Below are 16,990 nucleotides of genomic sequence, written 5' to 3' on the forward strand. Positions count from 1 at the left end.
CGGCTCTCTATTCAATTTTCGGAATTACTATTAAAAACAGACATAAGTCAACAGAACAAAATAGGAAGTTCATAAATAAACCTAAAATGGCCAATTTATTTTTGACAGGTCCCAAGGTAATTCAATGAGGGAAAAGAAAGATCTTCAGCAAATGTTATAACATATAACATGATGTTATGATGCTATAACATATAACAACTCGATGTTCATATGTGAGAAAACAAACTTCAAAGACTCTTACATGTCATATCACATTCAAATATCCTCTCAAAATGAATCAAAAACCTAAATACAAGAAGGTGGTGCAGCGGTAAAGAACTGCTTGCTAATGCAGGAGACACAAGAGACACAGGTTCAATCCCTGGGTCAGGAAGATGCCCTGGAGAAGGAAATGGCAACCCACTGCAGTTTTCTTGCCTGGAAAATTCCACGGACAGAGAGCCTGTCCATGAGGTCACACAGAGCTAGACACCACTGAGCACAAATATAAGAGAGGAAAACAGGAGAAAACTTTTATGACCTTGGATATAACACCAAAAGCATACACCACACCAAAGATGAAGTAGATATCATCAAAATTAAATCTGTGTGTTCTTCAGAATATGAAAATAAAACTGAAAATGAAAAGACAAACTACATGATGGGGAAAGTATCTGCAATTTACATATTCATAAGAGACTTTCAGCAAGTATTTAGAAAGAATGTCTACAACTCAGTAATAAGATGACAATCAACCCAATTAAAAAACAGGTGAAAGGTCTGAAGTATCAATAACCTCAGACATGCAGATGATAACCACCCTTATGGCAGAAAGCAAACAGGAACTAAAGAGCCTCTTAATGAAGGTGAAAAAGGAGAGTGAAAAAGCTGGCTTAAAGCTCAACATTCAAAAAACAAAGATTGTGGCATCGGGTTCCATCACTTCATGGCAAATAGATGGGGAAACAATGGAAACAGTGACCAACTTTATTTTTTTGGGTTCCAAAATTACTGCAGATGGTGACTGTAGCCACGAAATTAAAAGATGCTTGCTCCTTGAAAGAAAAGCTATGATCAATCTAGACAGTACATTAAAAAGCAGAGACACTGCCGACAAAGGTCTACCTTGTCAAAGCTATGGTTCTTCCAGTAGTCATGAATGGACATGAGTTGGACCATAAAGAAAGCTGAGTGCTGAAGAATTGATGCTTTTGAACTGTGGTGGTGGAGAAGACTCTTGAGAGTCCCTTGGACTGCAAAGAAATCAAACCAGTCAATCCTAAAGGAAATTAATCCTGAACATTCCTTAGAAGAACTGATGCTGAAGCTCCAATACCTGATGCAAAGAACTGACTCGTTGGAAAAGACCCTGAGCTGGGAAAGACTGAAGGCAGGAGGAGAAGGGGACAACAGATGATGAGATGGTTGGATGGCATCACCAACTTGATGGACATGAGTTTGAGCATGCTCTGGGAGTTGGTAATAGACAGGGAAGCCTGGTATGCTGCAGTCCATGGGGTCACAAAGAGTTGGACACGACTGACAGACTGAATTGCACTGTAAGGTCTTGAGATTAACTACAATAAAAAACTCACCATCAAGTGCAGGCAAGGATGTGGAGAAAAGGGAACGGTCATACGTTGCTGGCGGGAATGTGATATGGGAGTCACCTTGAAAACCAGTTTGTCCATTTCTTAAAAACTAACAAATTTACCATACAACCTACCACTCCACTGCTAGGTACCTACCCAAGAGAGAAGAAGATACACGTCCATTCAAAGACTACGTGCCTTCCCAGAGCAGCATTACTCAAAACAGCCTAATACTGGAAACAACCCAAGCATTTCAACAACTGCTGAATGGGAAGAGGAAACATGACATACACACAGAGTGGGGTGTGGGTCACCAAGAACAAACACATCACAACACGGATGAACCTCAAACATATTCTGCTAAACAAATGGAGCTGTATTTTTAAAATCATTAGGTCAATTATAAAAAATTTTCAGAGAAGACAAATCTATGGAGACCATAAGAGGCCAGGGGTTGCCTGGAGTTCGGGTGGGGACAGGAGCTGCTGACAAATGGATGGGAAGGACTGGTGATTCTAAAAACAGCTTTTTTGAGGTCATTATATACTTTAATTGATTCTAAGTATGCAATTCAATAATTTCAGTAGATTTACGGCGTTGTGACTATCACCACAATTCTGCTATGAGGTTATCTGTAAGTCAGCTTTGGGGATGATAGCACGTCGTAGCAGAGTTGTGCTGTGCTGAGCACAACTCCACACACTCACTGAAAACCACTGAACTGCACCCAACCTCCCTCCCCCCAGGCGGAGCCCAGCAAGTCAGGATGCAGCTGCCTGCCTTGGGGGTGGGGGTGCCCTCAGGACACGCAGGGCGGCGCCTGGTCCCTCCGGACGAGCCGTGGCCTTGCTGCTGGGGGCACGGCCGCATCAGGACGGGGCCTGCGACACCGTGGAGACTTGCCGCGCGTCCCACGTGGATCTTGCTGGGTCTCCTTCAGCTCTAGGAGCACTTCTACTGTTTTACAACACGGGGTCCCTCCGGAGCTGGTCGCGTGCTGCACCCAGCGCGTGCACACCCTGAGGTGACCTCTGTGCTGTGCGTGTGTGAACTTCAACATGAAGCGCACCTCAGCCTCCGTCACAGTCACAGAGGCAGCGCCAAGCGTCTGTCGCCCTGCTGCTCGCTGCCCCCAGCTGGCTCCCGGCAGGCCAGGCCGCCGTCCCGGCCCGGGCAGGGTCTGCAGCCAGCCCAGGCGGGAGGCCGAGCGCGGCTGGCGGGACCCAACGTGCCCAGGGGCTGCGTCTGCTCCTCCCCGCCGTGTCCCCCGCCTCGGCTCCTCTGAGCCGTCCAGGCTGACCTGGCCTCGCGGGCTGCCCCAGTCAGGGCCCTGGTCGCAGGGCTTCTGGCTGGGCTTGGTCAACGGGGAGTCCAGCAAGCGGCAAGCTAGAGCCAGCTGGGAAGCTCCAGAGAGGGACCCAATTCCTGTGAGGTGGTCCTCGAGCCTGGGGCCCCTCATCTCTCTGCCCTCAAGGTGCCCACCATGGACTCCCTCTGCCCTGCCCGTGCCATTTGGAGGGCTCTCTGTATTACACTGTTTTCAAACCGCCCCGCTCCTAACCGCCCGGCTCCCAGTGGACACCCAGGACATAGCCCGCTGCTCCCAGGAAGCTGAGGCCTCTGTCCCGGCACGTGGGAGACACGTCCCCACTTCAGAGGCTTAACCCAGCACATGCATTGTGTCACAGACAGTGCAAGACACTCACAGTCCAGACGGCTGAGAAAGAAGCCCGCGTGGCCACACAGCTCACCCTAAGAGTTTCTGGCGACTGCTGTCCTGTAACTGCGCGATCCTTTCCGGTCCAAGACACTTGGATCCATTCGGTCCATCGCACACTAGCTTGTTGACAGCAGCTCTGAGAATATTAATCTGTAAATAAACAGCAACATACATGCTCACGTGGTTCTACTGTGATTGAATCTCAATCTTCATTTAAATAATTCATAAACATTTGATTTAGTATTTTCACAATTATCGTCAGTATGGTTTTGGCTTCTGGAACAAATTATCAAAGCAAAATAACACCGGTAAAGTGAAAGCTGTATCAGACTCTTGACAACCCCATGGACTGTAGCCCACCAGGCTTCTCTGTCCATGGGATTTCCAGGCAAAAATATTGGAGTGGATTGCCATTTCCTTCTCCAGGAAATCTTCCTGACCCAGGGATCGAACCCAGGTCTCCTGCATTGCAGGCAGATTCTTTACTGTCTGAGCCACCAACTATCATGATTTAAGAAACAATGACAAAAGGAAAAAAAAAACAACAGTAAGGAAGGTTCAGGCTTTTCAGTGTAAGCATAGTCTTTAAACTTCTGTTCTAGAATGTAACAGTTCAGCCCATGGGGCTACACTGTTCAAAAACCTACTTGCATCTTATACACAGGAAGCCCCTATATCTGTGGATTCAACAAATCTTGGATCAAAAACATTCAGGAAAAAAAAAAAAAACTCCACAAAGTTCCCAAAAGCAGAACTTGAATGTACTGTGCACTGGCAACTATTTGCACTGTGTTCGGTGTATTTACACTGTGTTAGATGTATTAGGTAATCTAGAGACAATTTAAAGTACGGGATTGGCTGAGAGGCTCCCCAGGGTTGTTTATTTATGGCTGCGCTGGGCCTTCATTGCTGCTTGCAGGCTCTCTCGTTGCGGGTGCGGGGGCGCATGGGGGGGGGGGGGGAGGCCCGCGGGACTGTTCGCTGCGATGCCCAGGCCTCTCGTTGCCGTGCTTCTCTCGCTGTGGAGCTCAGGCTCCAGCCGCTGCAGCACGTGGGCTCCGTCGGCTGCCACGAGAGCTGAGCTGCTCCGAGGCATGTGGGATGTTCCCAGGTCAGGGACTGAACCTGAGTCCCCTGCACTGACCGAGCGATTCTTAGCCACTGCGCCACCAGGTAAGTCCTTTTGTTTTTTAAATAAAAATAAATGACACCTTTTTCATTTTCACCAAGAACTTCGTTCAGTGTATTCACTGTTTTGTTCCACTACCTTCTGTGATTTTTCAGGCAACTTCATAACTCCGTCTTTCCAAAAACTTTTTATCTTTTTGAGAAAAGAACTGTTTCAGGTGCCTTTTACAGTCTTCGAGGGAACTGAAATTCTTCCCATTAAAAGAATTCTGTAAAGACCAAAATAAACAGACATCCAAAGATTCGATGTCTGCTGAATACAGTGGATGAACTAGAGTTTCCCAGCCAAGCTGTAACAGCTTTTGCTCGGCCATTAAAGAAACATACTGTCTGTGTTATCATGATGGAAGATTACGTGTTTTCTGTTGACTAATTCTGGATGCTTTTGTCAAGTGCTGCCTTCCGTTAGTCTAACTGGAACTAGTACTTGTTGAAATTTATTGTTTGGTTTTCCAAAGGGAGCTCATAATAGAGGAAGCCCATCCAACTCCACCATAAACACACATCACCTTCTTTGGATGAAGACCGGGCTTTGGTGTGGTTGGTGATGGTTCATTTCACTTGCCCCACAATCCTTTCTGTTCCACATTAATACACAGGATTCACTTTTCAGAGCCCATCACAACTTGTTTTAAAAACAGAATGTTTTTGTTATGTCTAAGTAAAGAATCATATGCAGTAATACAATTAAGAAGGTTGTCTTCCCTTATGTGGAACCCAAATACCATAGTAATTAACATAACCAAGCTGGTGCAAATAACTTTCAATGCTTGATTTGGATATTTTGAGTATGTCAGCTATCTCCTGCATCGTATTACATTGATTATTCTCCATTAAGGTCTCAATTTGATCACTATCAACTTCAACTGATCTACCTGACCATGGAGCATCATCCAGTCACAAATCTCCAGCATGAAACTTCGCAGACCACTTCTAACACATTCAATCAGTCACAGCACCTTCTCCATATGCTGCACAAATTCTGTTTGCATTTCAGTTGCATTTACCTTTCTCAAAATCAAGCATAATGCACCAAAAATGTTGCTTTCTTTTCCACCTTCAGTATTAAAACAGCTACACAAAAATTAACCAATTTTGATAAGCTTTTTTTAAAAATGCATGCTGATATTGACAGCTGTCACAACACAACCTAACAAAATTGTTTCAGATAAAGTTAAAGACAACTAACTGCTATTGGAGCCATCTTAGAGAAAAAACTAAATGAACTTTTGCGTCCCTCAACCCCCCATGGCCCACCAGTCACAGCCAAGGAATTGACCTGGGTGCCACACTGTTAACTAGACAGCAGGCTCCGTGTGGATCTGACTGGTGTCCTCTTCCCATTCCTGGACCCAATCCACGGCACGGGCAGTCCCGTCTCCCCAGCCTCCTCCTGTCCTGGGAAGATTCTCAGGCTTCTCCTGTCTTTTGAGGCCTTGACAGCTCTGAGGAGTCAGGTATCTTGGGAGATGCCCCCTAGTTTGGGCTTACGTGATGTTTCTCGCATGACTAGGTTGGGCTGGTGAATTTGGGGGAGAGGCCCAGAGATGGGGGCCATTCTCAGTCCATCACATCAGGATGTGTGTGCCATCACCACGGCGGGTCACTGGGGATGCTGGCCTTGGCCACTGAGCCCAGACAGTGTCTGCCAGACTTAGTGAAAGCCGGTCAGTAAGTCTAGTCCACTCCTAAAGCAGGGGCAGGGGAAGGGGAGGTCTGAGCTTCACCTCTCGAGTGCTGTTGGGAATTCTCCAGGACAGAAGATTGGTCTCTTCTCCTCATTTGTTGATTCAATCACTGGTTTATATCCCCGCACACTCTATGGTTATCATCCAACACAACACCGTTTATTCTGTGGCTCTAACTGCTCCGGCTCTGGCACAGGCACGCCCATGGCCGTCTGACCAGCCGCGCCCATTTCCTGAGCACGTCTTCACTTCCCGGCACTATAAGGAGCTCCAGGCGCACGTACTTCCTCTGCCCGTTTCTCTGTGGAGTCCCGGATCCTCTTATTGGAAAATCCTATCAGAAACTACCGTCGGGGCCCTGGGTTTGTTCATGGCTGGCTACTGGCTGCCCTTGTTTCTGGCTCTCAGACCGCTGGGGAATCCAGGCACATGTTTGAGATTACGTATGCACATGTAACTTGCTTGCACGCAGGGAGTTAAACACGAATGCCCACTGAACTGTGCCTCTCGGTCATCCTGCTTCACAGGGTGTGTCCTGCCTTCCCCTCCTGCCTGCCTCCAGGTCCTGTCCCACAGTAAGGAACCAGTGCCCACATCCCTCCCTCACCCGTTCAACTCCAGTAACATGCTGAGCCATTTCAGAACTTGCACTCCTTGAGAACAACTTTACCAAGGAAAAACAGTGCTTATGTGCATTTTCTTTTCATCTACAGCCTTACTGTTTCCAGGCAAGCACTGTTTTCCAAACTTCCTTGTTCCCTTACCTGCCATGATGCGATTATCCCCCGACCCTAGCTGGCGTGCGTACGGGCACACGAGCTCAGGCACTCAGCCGTGTCCAAGTCTCCGCGACCCCACGGACTGTAGCCCGCCAGGCTCCTCTGTCCATGGGACTCTCCAGACAAGAATCCTGGAGTGGGTTGCCACGCCCTTCTCCAGGGAACCTCCCCGACCCTGGGATGGAGCCCACGACACTTACATCTCCTGCACCTGCAGGCGGGTTCTTTACCACTGAGCCAACCTTTCTGATCCTCATGGAGCTCAGTACCGGTCTGTGAAAAGGTTCTCATCACAGAGAGACCAGAGGTATAAGCCTGTGTCAACAGCACCAGGTCAGACACGGCATGTTGAACGACTGTACAAGCAAAACCGGAGTGAGGAGGAGCTCCCACGCCATGATGACCGTGGCCTTACCTCCATGACATCCTCCACGCTGAACTGCACGTCAAACGCAAGCTCCATGTCATGCTCTGGCAGGACTGGGGCCCCTGTGGTCAGATTGCACCCCAGGCCACACAGGACGCCAGTATAGCATTTGCCATCTTGATCAACTCTACATGAAAAGTTTTGAGAAAAGTTAATTGTTAAGCTACTCGGTTTTTTGTTTTCGATAGGTAACTTGAGCTTATTTTATATATATGTACATATATATAATATTTATTTATTGAAGTATAGTTGATTTATAATGTCATGTTAGTTTTAGGGGTATGGCGCAGTGATTCAGGTATACACACACACACATACATATAAACACCTGAATATATGGATTTATAGAATATATCTATTCCTCTTTAGATTATTTTCCCTTACAGGTTATTAAAGAACTGCTGAGCCGAGTTCCCTGCGCTGCTAAGTAATCTCCTGTTGCTCTCCGTTTTGCATCTAGGAGTGTGATGTGTTGATCCCTCCCTGCGCTGCTAAGTAATCTCCTGTTGCTCTCCGTTTTGCATCTAGGAGTGTGATGTGTTGACCCCTCCCGCCTGATTTATTGCTCCCCCTCCTTTCCCCTTAACGCTTGTTTCCTGTGTCTGTAAGTCTATTTCTGTTTTGTAAATAAGTGATGTATTTCTCCATCTATTTGTGTCCTCTTTGATTTCTTTCATCAGTGTTTTACAGTTTTCTATATATAGGTCTTTTGTTTCTTTAGGTAGATTTATTCCTAAGTATTTTATTCTTTTCCTTGCAATGGTGAATGGAATTGTTTCCTTAATTTCTCTGTTTTCTAATTTTTAGTGTATAGGAATGCAAGGGATTTCGGTGTGTTAATTTTATATCCTGCAACTTTACTATATTCATTAGCTCTAAGTAATTTTCTGGTGGTGTCTTTGGGCTTTTCTATGTAGAGGATCATGTCATCTGCAAACAGTAAGAGTTTCACTTCTTTTCCAACCTGGATTCCTTTTCTGCCTTTTTCTTCTCTGATTGCTGTGGCTAAAACTTCCAAAACTATGTTGAATAGCAGCAGTGAGAGTGGGCACCCTTGTCTTGTTCCTGACTTTAGGGGAAATGCTTTCAATTTATCACCATTGAGGATCATGTTTGCTGTGGGTTTATCATATATGGCTTTTATTATGTTGAGGTATGTTCCTTCTATGCCTGCTTTCTGGAGAGTTTTTCTCATAAATGGATGTTGAATTTTGTCAAAGGCTTTCTCTGCATCTATTGAGATAATCATATGGCTTTTATCTTTCAATTTGTTAATGTGGTGTATCACAATGATTGATTTGCAAATACTGAAGAATCCTTGCATCCCTGGGATAAAGTCCACTTGGTCATGATGTATGATCTTTTTAATATGTTGTTTGATTCTGTTTACTAGAATTTTGTCGAGGATTTCTGCATCTATGTTCATCAGTGATATTGGCCTGTATAGTTTTCTTTTTTTAAGGCCTCTTTGTCTGGTTTTGATATTAGGGTGATGGTGGCCTCATAGAATAGTTTGGCAGTTTACCTTCCTCTGCAATTTTCTGAAAGAGTTTGAGTAGGACTGGTGTTAGCTCTTCTCTAAATTTTTGGTAGAATTCACCTTGAAGCCATCTGGTCCTGGGCTTTTGTCTGCTGGAAGATTTTTCATTCCAGTTTTGATTTCCATGCTTGTGATGGGTCTGTTAAGGTTTTCTATTTCTTCCTGGTTCAGTTTTGGAAGGTTATACTTTTCTAAGAATTCATCCATTTCTTCCGAGTTGTCCATGTTATTGTCATATAGTTGCTGATAGTAGTCTCTTACGATCCTTTGTATTTCTGTGTTGCCTGTTGTGATTTCTCCATTTTCACTTCTAATTTTGCTGATTTGATTCTTCTCCCTTTTTTTCTTGATGAGTCTGGCTAATGGTTTGTCTATTTTATTATCTTCTCAAAGAACCAGCTTTTGCTTTTGCTGATTTTTGCTACAGTCTCCTTTGTTTCTTTTTCACTTATTTCTGCCCTAATTTTTATTATTTCTTTCCTTCTACTAACTGTGGGGTTCTTCATTTCTTCTTTTTCTAGCTGCTTTAGCTGTAAAGTTAGGTTATATGATTTTTTTTTCTTGTTTCTTGAGGTAAGCTTGGATTGCTATGAACCTTCCCCTTAGCACTGCTCTTATTGAATCCCATAGATTTTGGGTTGTTGTGTTTTCATTTTCATTCATTTCTATGCATATTTTGATTTTTTTAAATTTCTTCTGTGATTTGTTGGTTATTCAGAAGCATGTTGTTTAGCCTCCATATGTTTGTATTTTTAATAGTTTTTTTCCCTGTAGTTGACATCTAATCTTACCACATTGTGATCAGAAAAGATGCTTGAAATGATTTTGATATTTTTTCAATTTAACAAGGCTAGATTTATAGCCCAGGATGTGATCTATCCTGGGGAATGTTCCGTGTGCACTTGAGAAAAAGGTGAAATTGATTGTTCTGGGGTGAAATGTCCTATAGATATCAATTGGGTCTAACTAGTCCATTGTATCATTTAGTTTGTGTTTCCTTGCTAATTTTCTGTTTGGTTGATCTATCCATAGGTGTAACTAGGGCGTTAAAGTCTCCCACAATTATTGTGTTACTGTTAATTTCCCCTTTCATACTTGCTAGCATTTGCCTTACATATTGCGGTGCTCCTATGTTGGGTGCATATATATTTGTAATTGTTATAGCTTCTTCTTGGATTGATCCTTTGATCATTATGTACTGTCCTTTGTCTCTTTTCACAGCCTTTATTTCAAAGTCTATTTTATCTGACATGAGCATTGCTATTCCTGCTTTCTTTTGGTCTCCATTTGCATGAAATATCTTCTTCCAGCCCTTCACTTTCAGTCTGTATGTGTCCCTTGGTTTGAGGTGGGTCTCTTGCAGACAGCACATGTAGGGCTCTTGTTTTTGTATCCATTCAGCCAGCCTTTGTCTTTTGGTTGGGGCATTCAAAGCATTTACATTTAAGGTAATTACTGATAGGTGTGGCCCTGTTGCCATTTACTTTGTTATTTTGGGTTCGAGTTTATACACCTTTTCTGTGTTTCCTGTCTAGAAAAGATCCTTTAGCATTTGTTGAAGAGCTGGTTTGGTGGTGCTGAATTCTCTCAGCTTTTGCTTATCTGTAATGCTTTTGAATTCTCCTTCATATCTGAATGAGATCCTTGCTGGGTACAGTAACCTGGGTTGTAGGTTTTTCTCTTTCATCACTCTAAGTATGTCCTGCCATTCCCTTCTGGCCTGAAGAGTTTCCATTGGAAGATCAGCTGTTATCCTTATGGGGATCCCCTTGTGTGTTCTTTGTTGTTTCTCCCTTGCTGCTTTTAATATTTGCTCTTTGTGTTTGATCTTCGTTAATTTGATTAATATGTGTCTTGGGGTGTTTCACCCCAGGTTTATCCTGTTTGGGACTCTCTGGGTTTCTTGGACTTGGGTGGCTATTTCCTTCCCCATTTTAGTTTTCAACTATTATCTCCTCAAGTATTTTCTCATGCCCTGTCTTCTTCTTCTGGGACTCCTATGATTCAAATGTTGGGGTGTTTAACATTGTCCCAGAGGTTTCTGAGGTTATCCTCACTTTTCTTTTTTCCTCTCTGCCTCATTTATTTCCACTATTCTGTCTTCCACCTCACTTATCCTATCTTCTGCCTCAGTTATTCTTCTGTTGGTTCCCTCCAAAGTGCTTTTTATCTCAGTTATTGAATTATTCATTATTGACTTTTCTATTTCTTCAAGGTCCTTGTTAAACATTTCTTGCATCTTCTTAATCCTTGTCTCTAGTCTACTTACCTGTAACTCCATTTTGTTTTCAAGATTTTGGATCATTTTTACTATTATTCTGAATTCTTTTTCAGGTAGACTCCCTATCTCCTCTTTGGTTTGGTTTGGTGGCCTTTACCTGCTGAATATTTCTCTGCCTTTTCATTTTATTTAAATTGCTGTTTGGGGTGGCCTTTCTGTAGGCTGGAAGTTTGTGGTTCCTCTTTATTGTGGAGCTTGCTCCCTGTGGGTGGGGTTGGACTAGTGGCTTGTCAAGGTTTCCTGGTTAGGGGAGCATGTATCTATGTTCTGGTGGGTGGAGTTGGATCTCTTCTTTCTGAAGTGCAGTGAAGTATCCAGTAGTGAGTTTTGGGGTGTCTATGGGTTTGGCATGGCTTTGGGTAGCCTGTCTTTTAATGCTCAGGGCTGTGTTCCTACATTGCTTGAGGAGTGTGGTATGTCTTGCTCTGGAACTTGTTGGCCCTTTGGGTGAAGCTTGGTTTCAGTGTAGGTATGGAGGCTTTTGGATGAGCTCTTGTCTATTAATGTTCCCTGGAATCAGGAGCTCTCTGGTATTCTCAAGTTTTGGAGTTAAGCCTCCTGCCTCTGGCTTTCAGTCTTATTCTTGCAGGAGCCTCAAGACTTCTCCATCCATACAGCACAGATGATAAAACATCTAGGTTAATGGTGAAAAAATTCTCCACAGCGAGGGACACCCAGAGAGGTTCACAGAGTTACATGGAGAAGAGAAGAGGGAGGAGGGGGACAGAGGTGACCAGGAGGGGAGGAGGGGGAGTCAAAGGGGAGAGAGCAAGCTAGGCAGTCCTCACTTCCCTAGGTGCCCTCCACAGTCCGGAACACCAGAGCGGTCCACGGAGTTACACAGAGCAGAGAAGAGGGAGGAGGGGGACAGAGGTGACCAGGAGGAGGAGACAGGGAGTCAAAAATGGAAAGACAATCCAGCCAGTAATCCGTTCCCTAAGTGTTCTCCACAGCTCAGAACACACAGAGAGACTCACACAGATAAGCAGAGAAGAGAAGGCGCAGGGAGGAGACAGAGGTGACCTGGGGGAGAAAGGGAGACTCAAAAGGGGAGAGGGCAATCAAGCCATTTATCACCCCCCTAAGTGAAAACGGATACTAAAGAATCAGTTCTTAAAGGTACAAAGTGTGTTAGTCGCTCAGTCGTGTCTGACTCTTTGCAACCCCATCGACTATATGGTCCATGGAATTCTCTAGGCCAGAGTACTGGAGTGGGTAGCTTTTCCTTTCTCCAGGGGATCTTCCCAACCCAGGGAGTGAACCCAGGTCTCCTGCATTGCAGGAGGATTCTTTACCAGCTGAGCCACAATGGAAGCCCCAAAATACTGAAGTGGGGAGCCTATCCCTTCTCCAGGGGATCTTCCCAACCCAGGGATTGAACTAGAGTCGTCTCCTGCATTGCAGGTGGATTCTTTACCAACTGAGCTATCACAAAACTGGTAACAAATATCAAAAAGCAAAGATTAAAAATCTAGAGGTTAACAATATTAAAAATACAAAACAAAATCAATCACAAAAATTATAAAATATATATATGAAATTTGTTTTAAAAATAGGGTCTTTTTTGCAAGGTAATAGTAGGTTATAAAAATAAAAGTTAAAGGAGTAATAAAGAACTTAAAAATTTTTTTAAATTAGAAAATGATAATAGTAAAAGTACATTTAGGAGTTTCCCTGGGCTGTTGTGCCAGCCCAGCGTTTTGGACGATGTACTCTGCAGAGAAGTTCAATAACCAGGGTGACAGTATACAGCCTTGATGTACTCCTTCCCCAGTTGGGAACCAGTCCATTGTCCCCTGTCCAGTTCTAACTGCTGCTTCTTGACCTGCATACAGATTCTCAGGAGGCTGGTAAAGTGGTCTGATTTTCCCATCTCTTTAAGAATTTTCCACAGAGGATCTTCTTGACCCAGGGATTGAACCCTGGTCTCCTACATTGCAGGCAGATTCTTTACCGCTGAGCCACCATGGAAACCCATGTAAGTCTGTAAGCCCTGTTTGAATGTTAACTGAAGTGACCAATAAAATTCTAAATTCTGCCAACCCCTAAGGCAGCAACCAATTTCATTTTTGCATTTTCTCCTCCAGTTTTTATATTAAAAAGAATAGAGTATATGTAGTTATAAAAAAGTATTTTTACTAATCTATTACTTAGGTTTCTAATTCTCACTGCACTAGACAAAATGTAAAGAATTGAATTCCCTCCCCAGTGTAGTCTTATAAGTGATATTTCTGGAGAAAGGGTTATAAACATATGTGTGACCTGTGAAAGAAGTCTAGCAGCCAGTAAAAGCTTCAAGTTGTTTGCCCCACCTTTCCACCGCAAAACAATCACACACGCCAAGAATACAGAGCACTACATCCTCTTTGCACAAAAGCTCACTGCTTCCCGCCACCACCACCAGCTCCTGCCACTTCCGTCTCCCACAGTTCTCCTAAATCCACTCATCCTCTCCATCCCAACAGCCACTGGCCTCGCCCAAACCACTGTCATCTCCCACTGGGCAGTCAGCGTCCGGCCAATTTACCCACATCTACTCCTGCTTCCTCCAGTCGGCCTTCACTGGCTTTTCAGAACACGTCCACTGATCTTGCGTCGTGGCGCAAGGGCTCCCAGCGGTGTCCACAGCACCCTGACAACCACCTCTGCAGGGCTCCATCACACAGCACACTCCCGGCCAGGCCCCTGCTTCTCTGGCTTCCCGGCAGCAGGGGCTCAGGCCCCTCCAGCAGGAACTCTGTTCCCCACCACACACACCCCAGGCCCCTCGACCCCAAGCTCCCTCGCATGGTATAGGCATTAGTTTAAAACACCAGTGTCTCAGCCCATGACAGGCTCAACAGATTATCAAATGAATGAACATTTTGAAATACTGCTTTTATCAAATGAATAAAATGTTTTTTGACATTTTATGTTTAGTTGGAAAATAACTGCTTTGTAACACTGTGTTGGTTGCTGCCGTATACCGACATGAATCAGTCATGGGTATACATGTATCCCCTGCGCTTTGAACCTCCCAGCCCATCCCACCCCCTCCATGTGGTCGCAGAGCAGCAGATTTGACCTCCATGCATCAGACAGCAGATTCCCCCCAGCTGTCTGTTTTACATGCGGTGGTACATACGCTTCCATGCTAGTCCTCCCCTACACCCCACGCTCCCCTTCCCTGCCAGCTGTGTCCCCACGTCTGCTCTCTGTGTCTGTCTCCATGCTACCCTGCGCACAGGTTCACCAGCACCACCTTTCTAGATTCCACGTATGTGCACGTACGCTAAATCCCTTCAGTCGTGTCCAACTCTGTGCGACCCTCTGGACTGCAGCAGCCCGCCAGGCTCCTCTCTCCGAGATTCTCCAGGTAAGAATACTGGAGTGGGTTGCCATTTCCTCCTCCAGGGGGTCTTCCTGATCCAGGGACTGAACCAGCGTCTCTTATGTCTACCTGCATTGTCAGGCGGGTTCTTCACCACTAGCGCCACCTGGGAAGCCCGTATATGTGTGAGTATGAAATACTTGTTTTTCTCTTTCTCACTTACTTCACTCTGTATAACAGGCTCTAGGTTCATCCACTTCATTAGCACTGACTCCAATGCATTCCTTTTTTACGGCTGAGTAATACTCCATTGTGTGTATGTACCACAGTTTCTGCTGCTGGCCGTCCAGGCTGCTTCCCTGTCCCGGCTACTGTAGACAGCGCTGCGATGAACCCTGGGGTACCTGTGTCTTTTTCAATCATGGTTTCCTGAGGGTATATGCCCACTAGAGGCACTGTGGGGTTACGTGTTAGTTTTATTCTTAGCTCATTAAGGAAGCCCCAAGCTGTTCTCCACAGTGGCCGTATCAACTTACATTCCCACCAACAGTGCAAGAGGGTTCCCTTTCTCCATACCCTCTCCAACATTTATTGTTTGTAGATTTTTTTGATGATGGCCATTCTGACTCATGTGAGGTGATATTTCATTGCAGTTTTGATATGCATTTGTCTAACAATAAGCAATGTTGAGCATATTTTCCTGTGTTTATTAGTATGTTGTTTTTGGAGAGATGTCTGTTTAGGTCTTCTCACTTTTTACAAATATTGATATTAAATATCTTTTAAAATATTTTGGTAATTTTATTTGGCTCTTAATCAATGCAGACCTTTTCCCATCATCTAGATCAATAAAACTTTGATGAAAATATTCTAGGCAAACAGTTTATTTCTTGGTCCTAGACATATACATACACATAGACACACACTTTTTTCCCTCACTTTAATAAAAATGAAAGCAAATCACATTCTAAGTAAACTCAGAGAGACTCAGATTCACTTATACATTAGATGCTGAGTATGTGCTTTACATAACAGTCACCAAAATGCTTCCTTAAATGGCAAGCTCACCCACATCTGTTTTTAATGAATGCAATTTATTATTTCAATTTATACAAAATCTTTCCAAAACACAATAACCAGGGCTCACCAAAATGAAGGATGACAGCTTCATCGTGGCTATAAATGACACACCACATCACATCTACGTTACTGCAGCTGTGATGAGACTTAAACTGTTCACCTGTGAGAACACACATGTTGCGACAAGGAAGGTCCTCACACACTCAGCCTTGAACTAACACCACGGGGGTAGCAATTCTATGCTCGTCGACTCTAAATCTTATATTAATAAAGGTAATCAGAGTGCTAAGTTTAATTCTCTTCTAGGGATCCTAAACACCCTATGTGCACCTAAGAAACAGTGATTAAGACCACAAAAATACTTTTACTTCCTTTACAAAGCATGCGTCAGATTCAAACTGAAAACTGCAAAAATCATGACAGGACAAAAGAAAGTATACTCCTCAGAGAGCACAGTAAAGGCGCGCTGTGGAGTCACCTCGGCCGGAACCGACAGACAGAAAAGGAGCCGAAGTCTATATAAGCTCACTGCCGCTGTCTTTGGAAGGGCTAACTTCTCTAAACAAGGAGCTTTAAACTTATGTGCAATATGTTAAAATTATGTTGAAACAGAGTTCCTTGCAGATGGTTCTTGCAAGCTAACATCCTAGAACTCCTCATATGCGCCAAAAAAGGAAATCAGTTCAGCTGCTCAGCTGTGCCCCACTCTTTGCCACCCCATGGGCTGCAGCACGCCAGGCCCCCCTCTCCATCGCCAGCTTGTGGAGTTCACTCAAACTCATGTCCGTTGAGTCGGTGATGCCATCCAACCATCTCATCCTCTGTTGTCCCCTTCTCCTCCTGCCCTCAATCTTTCCCAGCATCAGGGTCTTTTCAAATGAGCTCAGCTCTTCGCATCAGGTGGCCAAAGTATTGGAGTTTCAGCTTCAGCCCTTCCAATGAATATTCAGACTGATTTCCTTTAGGGTGGACTGGTTGGACGTCCTTGCAGTCCAAAGAACTCTCAAAAGTCTTCTCTGACACCACAGTTCAAAAGCATCAATTCTTAGGCACTCAGCTTTCTTTATAGTCCAACTCTCACACCCATACATGACTAGTGGAAAAACCATAGCTTTGACTAGACAGACCTTTATTGGCAAACTAATGCCTCTGCTTTTTAATATGCTGTCTAGGTTGGTCATAACTTTCTTCCAAGGAGCAAGCGTCTTTTAATTTCATGGCTGCAATCACCATCTGCAGTGATTTTAGAGCCCAAGAAAGTAAAGTCTATCACTGTTTCTCCATCTATTTGCCATGAAGTGATGGGACCAGATGCCATGATCTTAGTTTTCTGAATGCTGAGTTTTAAGCCAACTTTTTCACTCTTCTCTTTCACTTTCATCAAGAGGCTCTTTTGTTCTTCTTCA

The 16,990-nt window shown here is 44.4% G+C and overlaps 1 protein-coding gene and 1 long non-coding RNA gene across 6 annotated transcripts in view; one reads left to right on the forward strand and one right to left on the reverse strand.

Moving 5' to 3' along the window:
• TDRD9 (tudor domain containing 9) overlaps positions 1-16,990 on the reverse strand; it is a 103,360-nt gene that overhangs the window by 9,128 nt on the left and 77,242 nt on the right. For 4 of the 5 annotated variants that reach the window (XM_020911862.2, XM_070477726.1, XM_020911860.2 and 1 more), the window contains 2 exons: positions 7,362-7,500; positions 3,323-3,441 (listed from right to left, as the gene is read on the reverse strand). In XM_020911862.2, coding sequence (XP_020767521.2) covers positions 3,323-3,441; positions 7,362-7,500 — 258 coding nt within the window. Of the gene's footprint in view, positions 1-3,277; positions 3,442-7,361; positions 7,501-16,990 lie in introns of all 5 variants that reach the window. The other variant, XR_011491718.1, reaches the window with a different exon arrangement.
• On the forward strand, positions 4,265-5,568 carry LOC139038674 (uncharacterized). Its single transcript, XR_011491719.1, has 2 exons — positions 4,265-4,464; positions 4,576-5,568. It is a non-coding gene; the product is annotated as an uncharacterized lncRNA (long non-coding RNA).

This window comes from Odocoileus virginianus, chromosome 16 (genome assembly GCF_023699985.2).
Source record: "Odocoileus virginianus isolate 20LAN1187 ecotype Illinois chromosome 16, Ovbor_1.2, whole genome shotgun sequence".
In the NCBI taxonomy this organism is placed as follows: domain Eukaryota; kingdom Metazoa; phylum Chordata; class Mammalia; order Artiodactyla; family Cervidae; genus Odocoileus; species Odocoileus virginianus.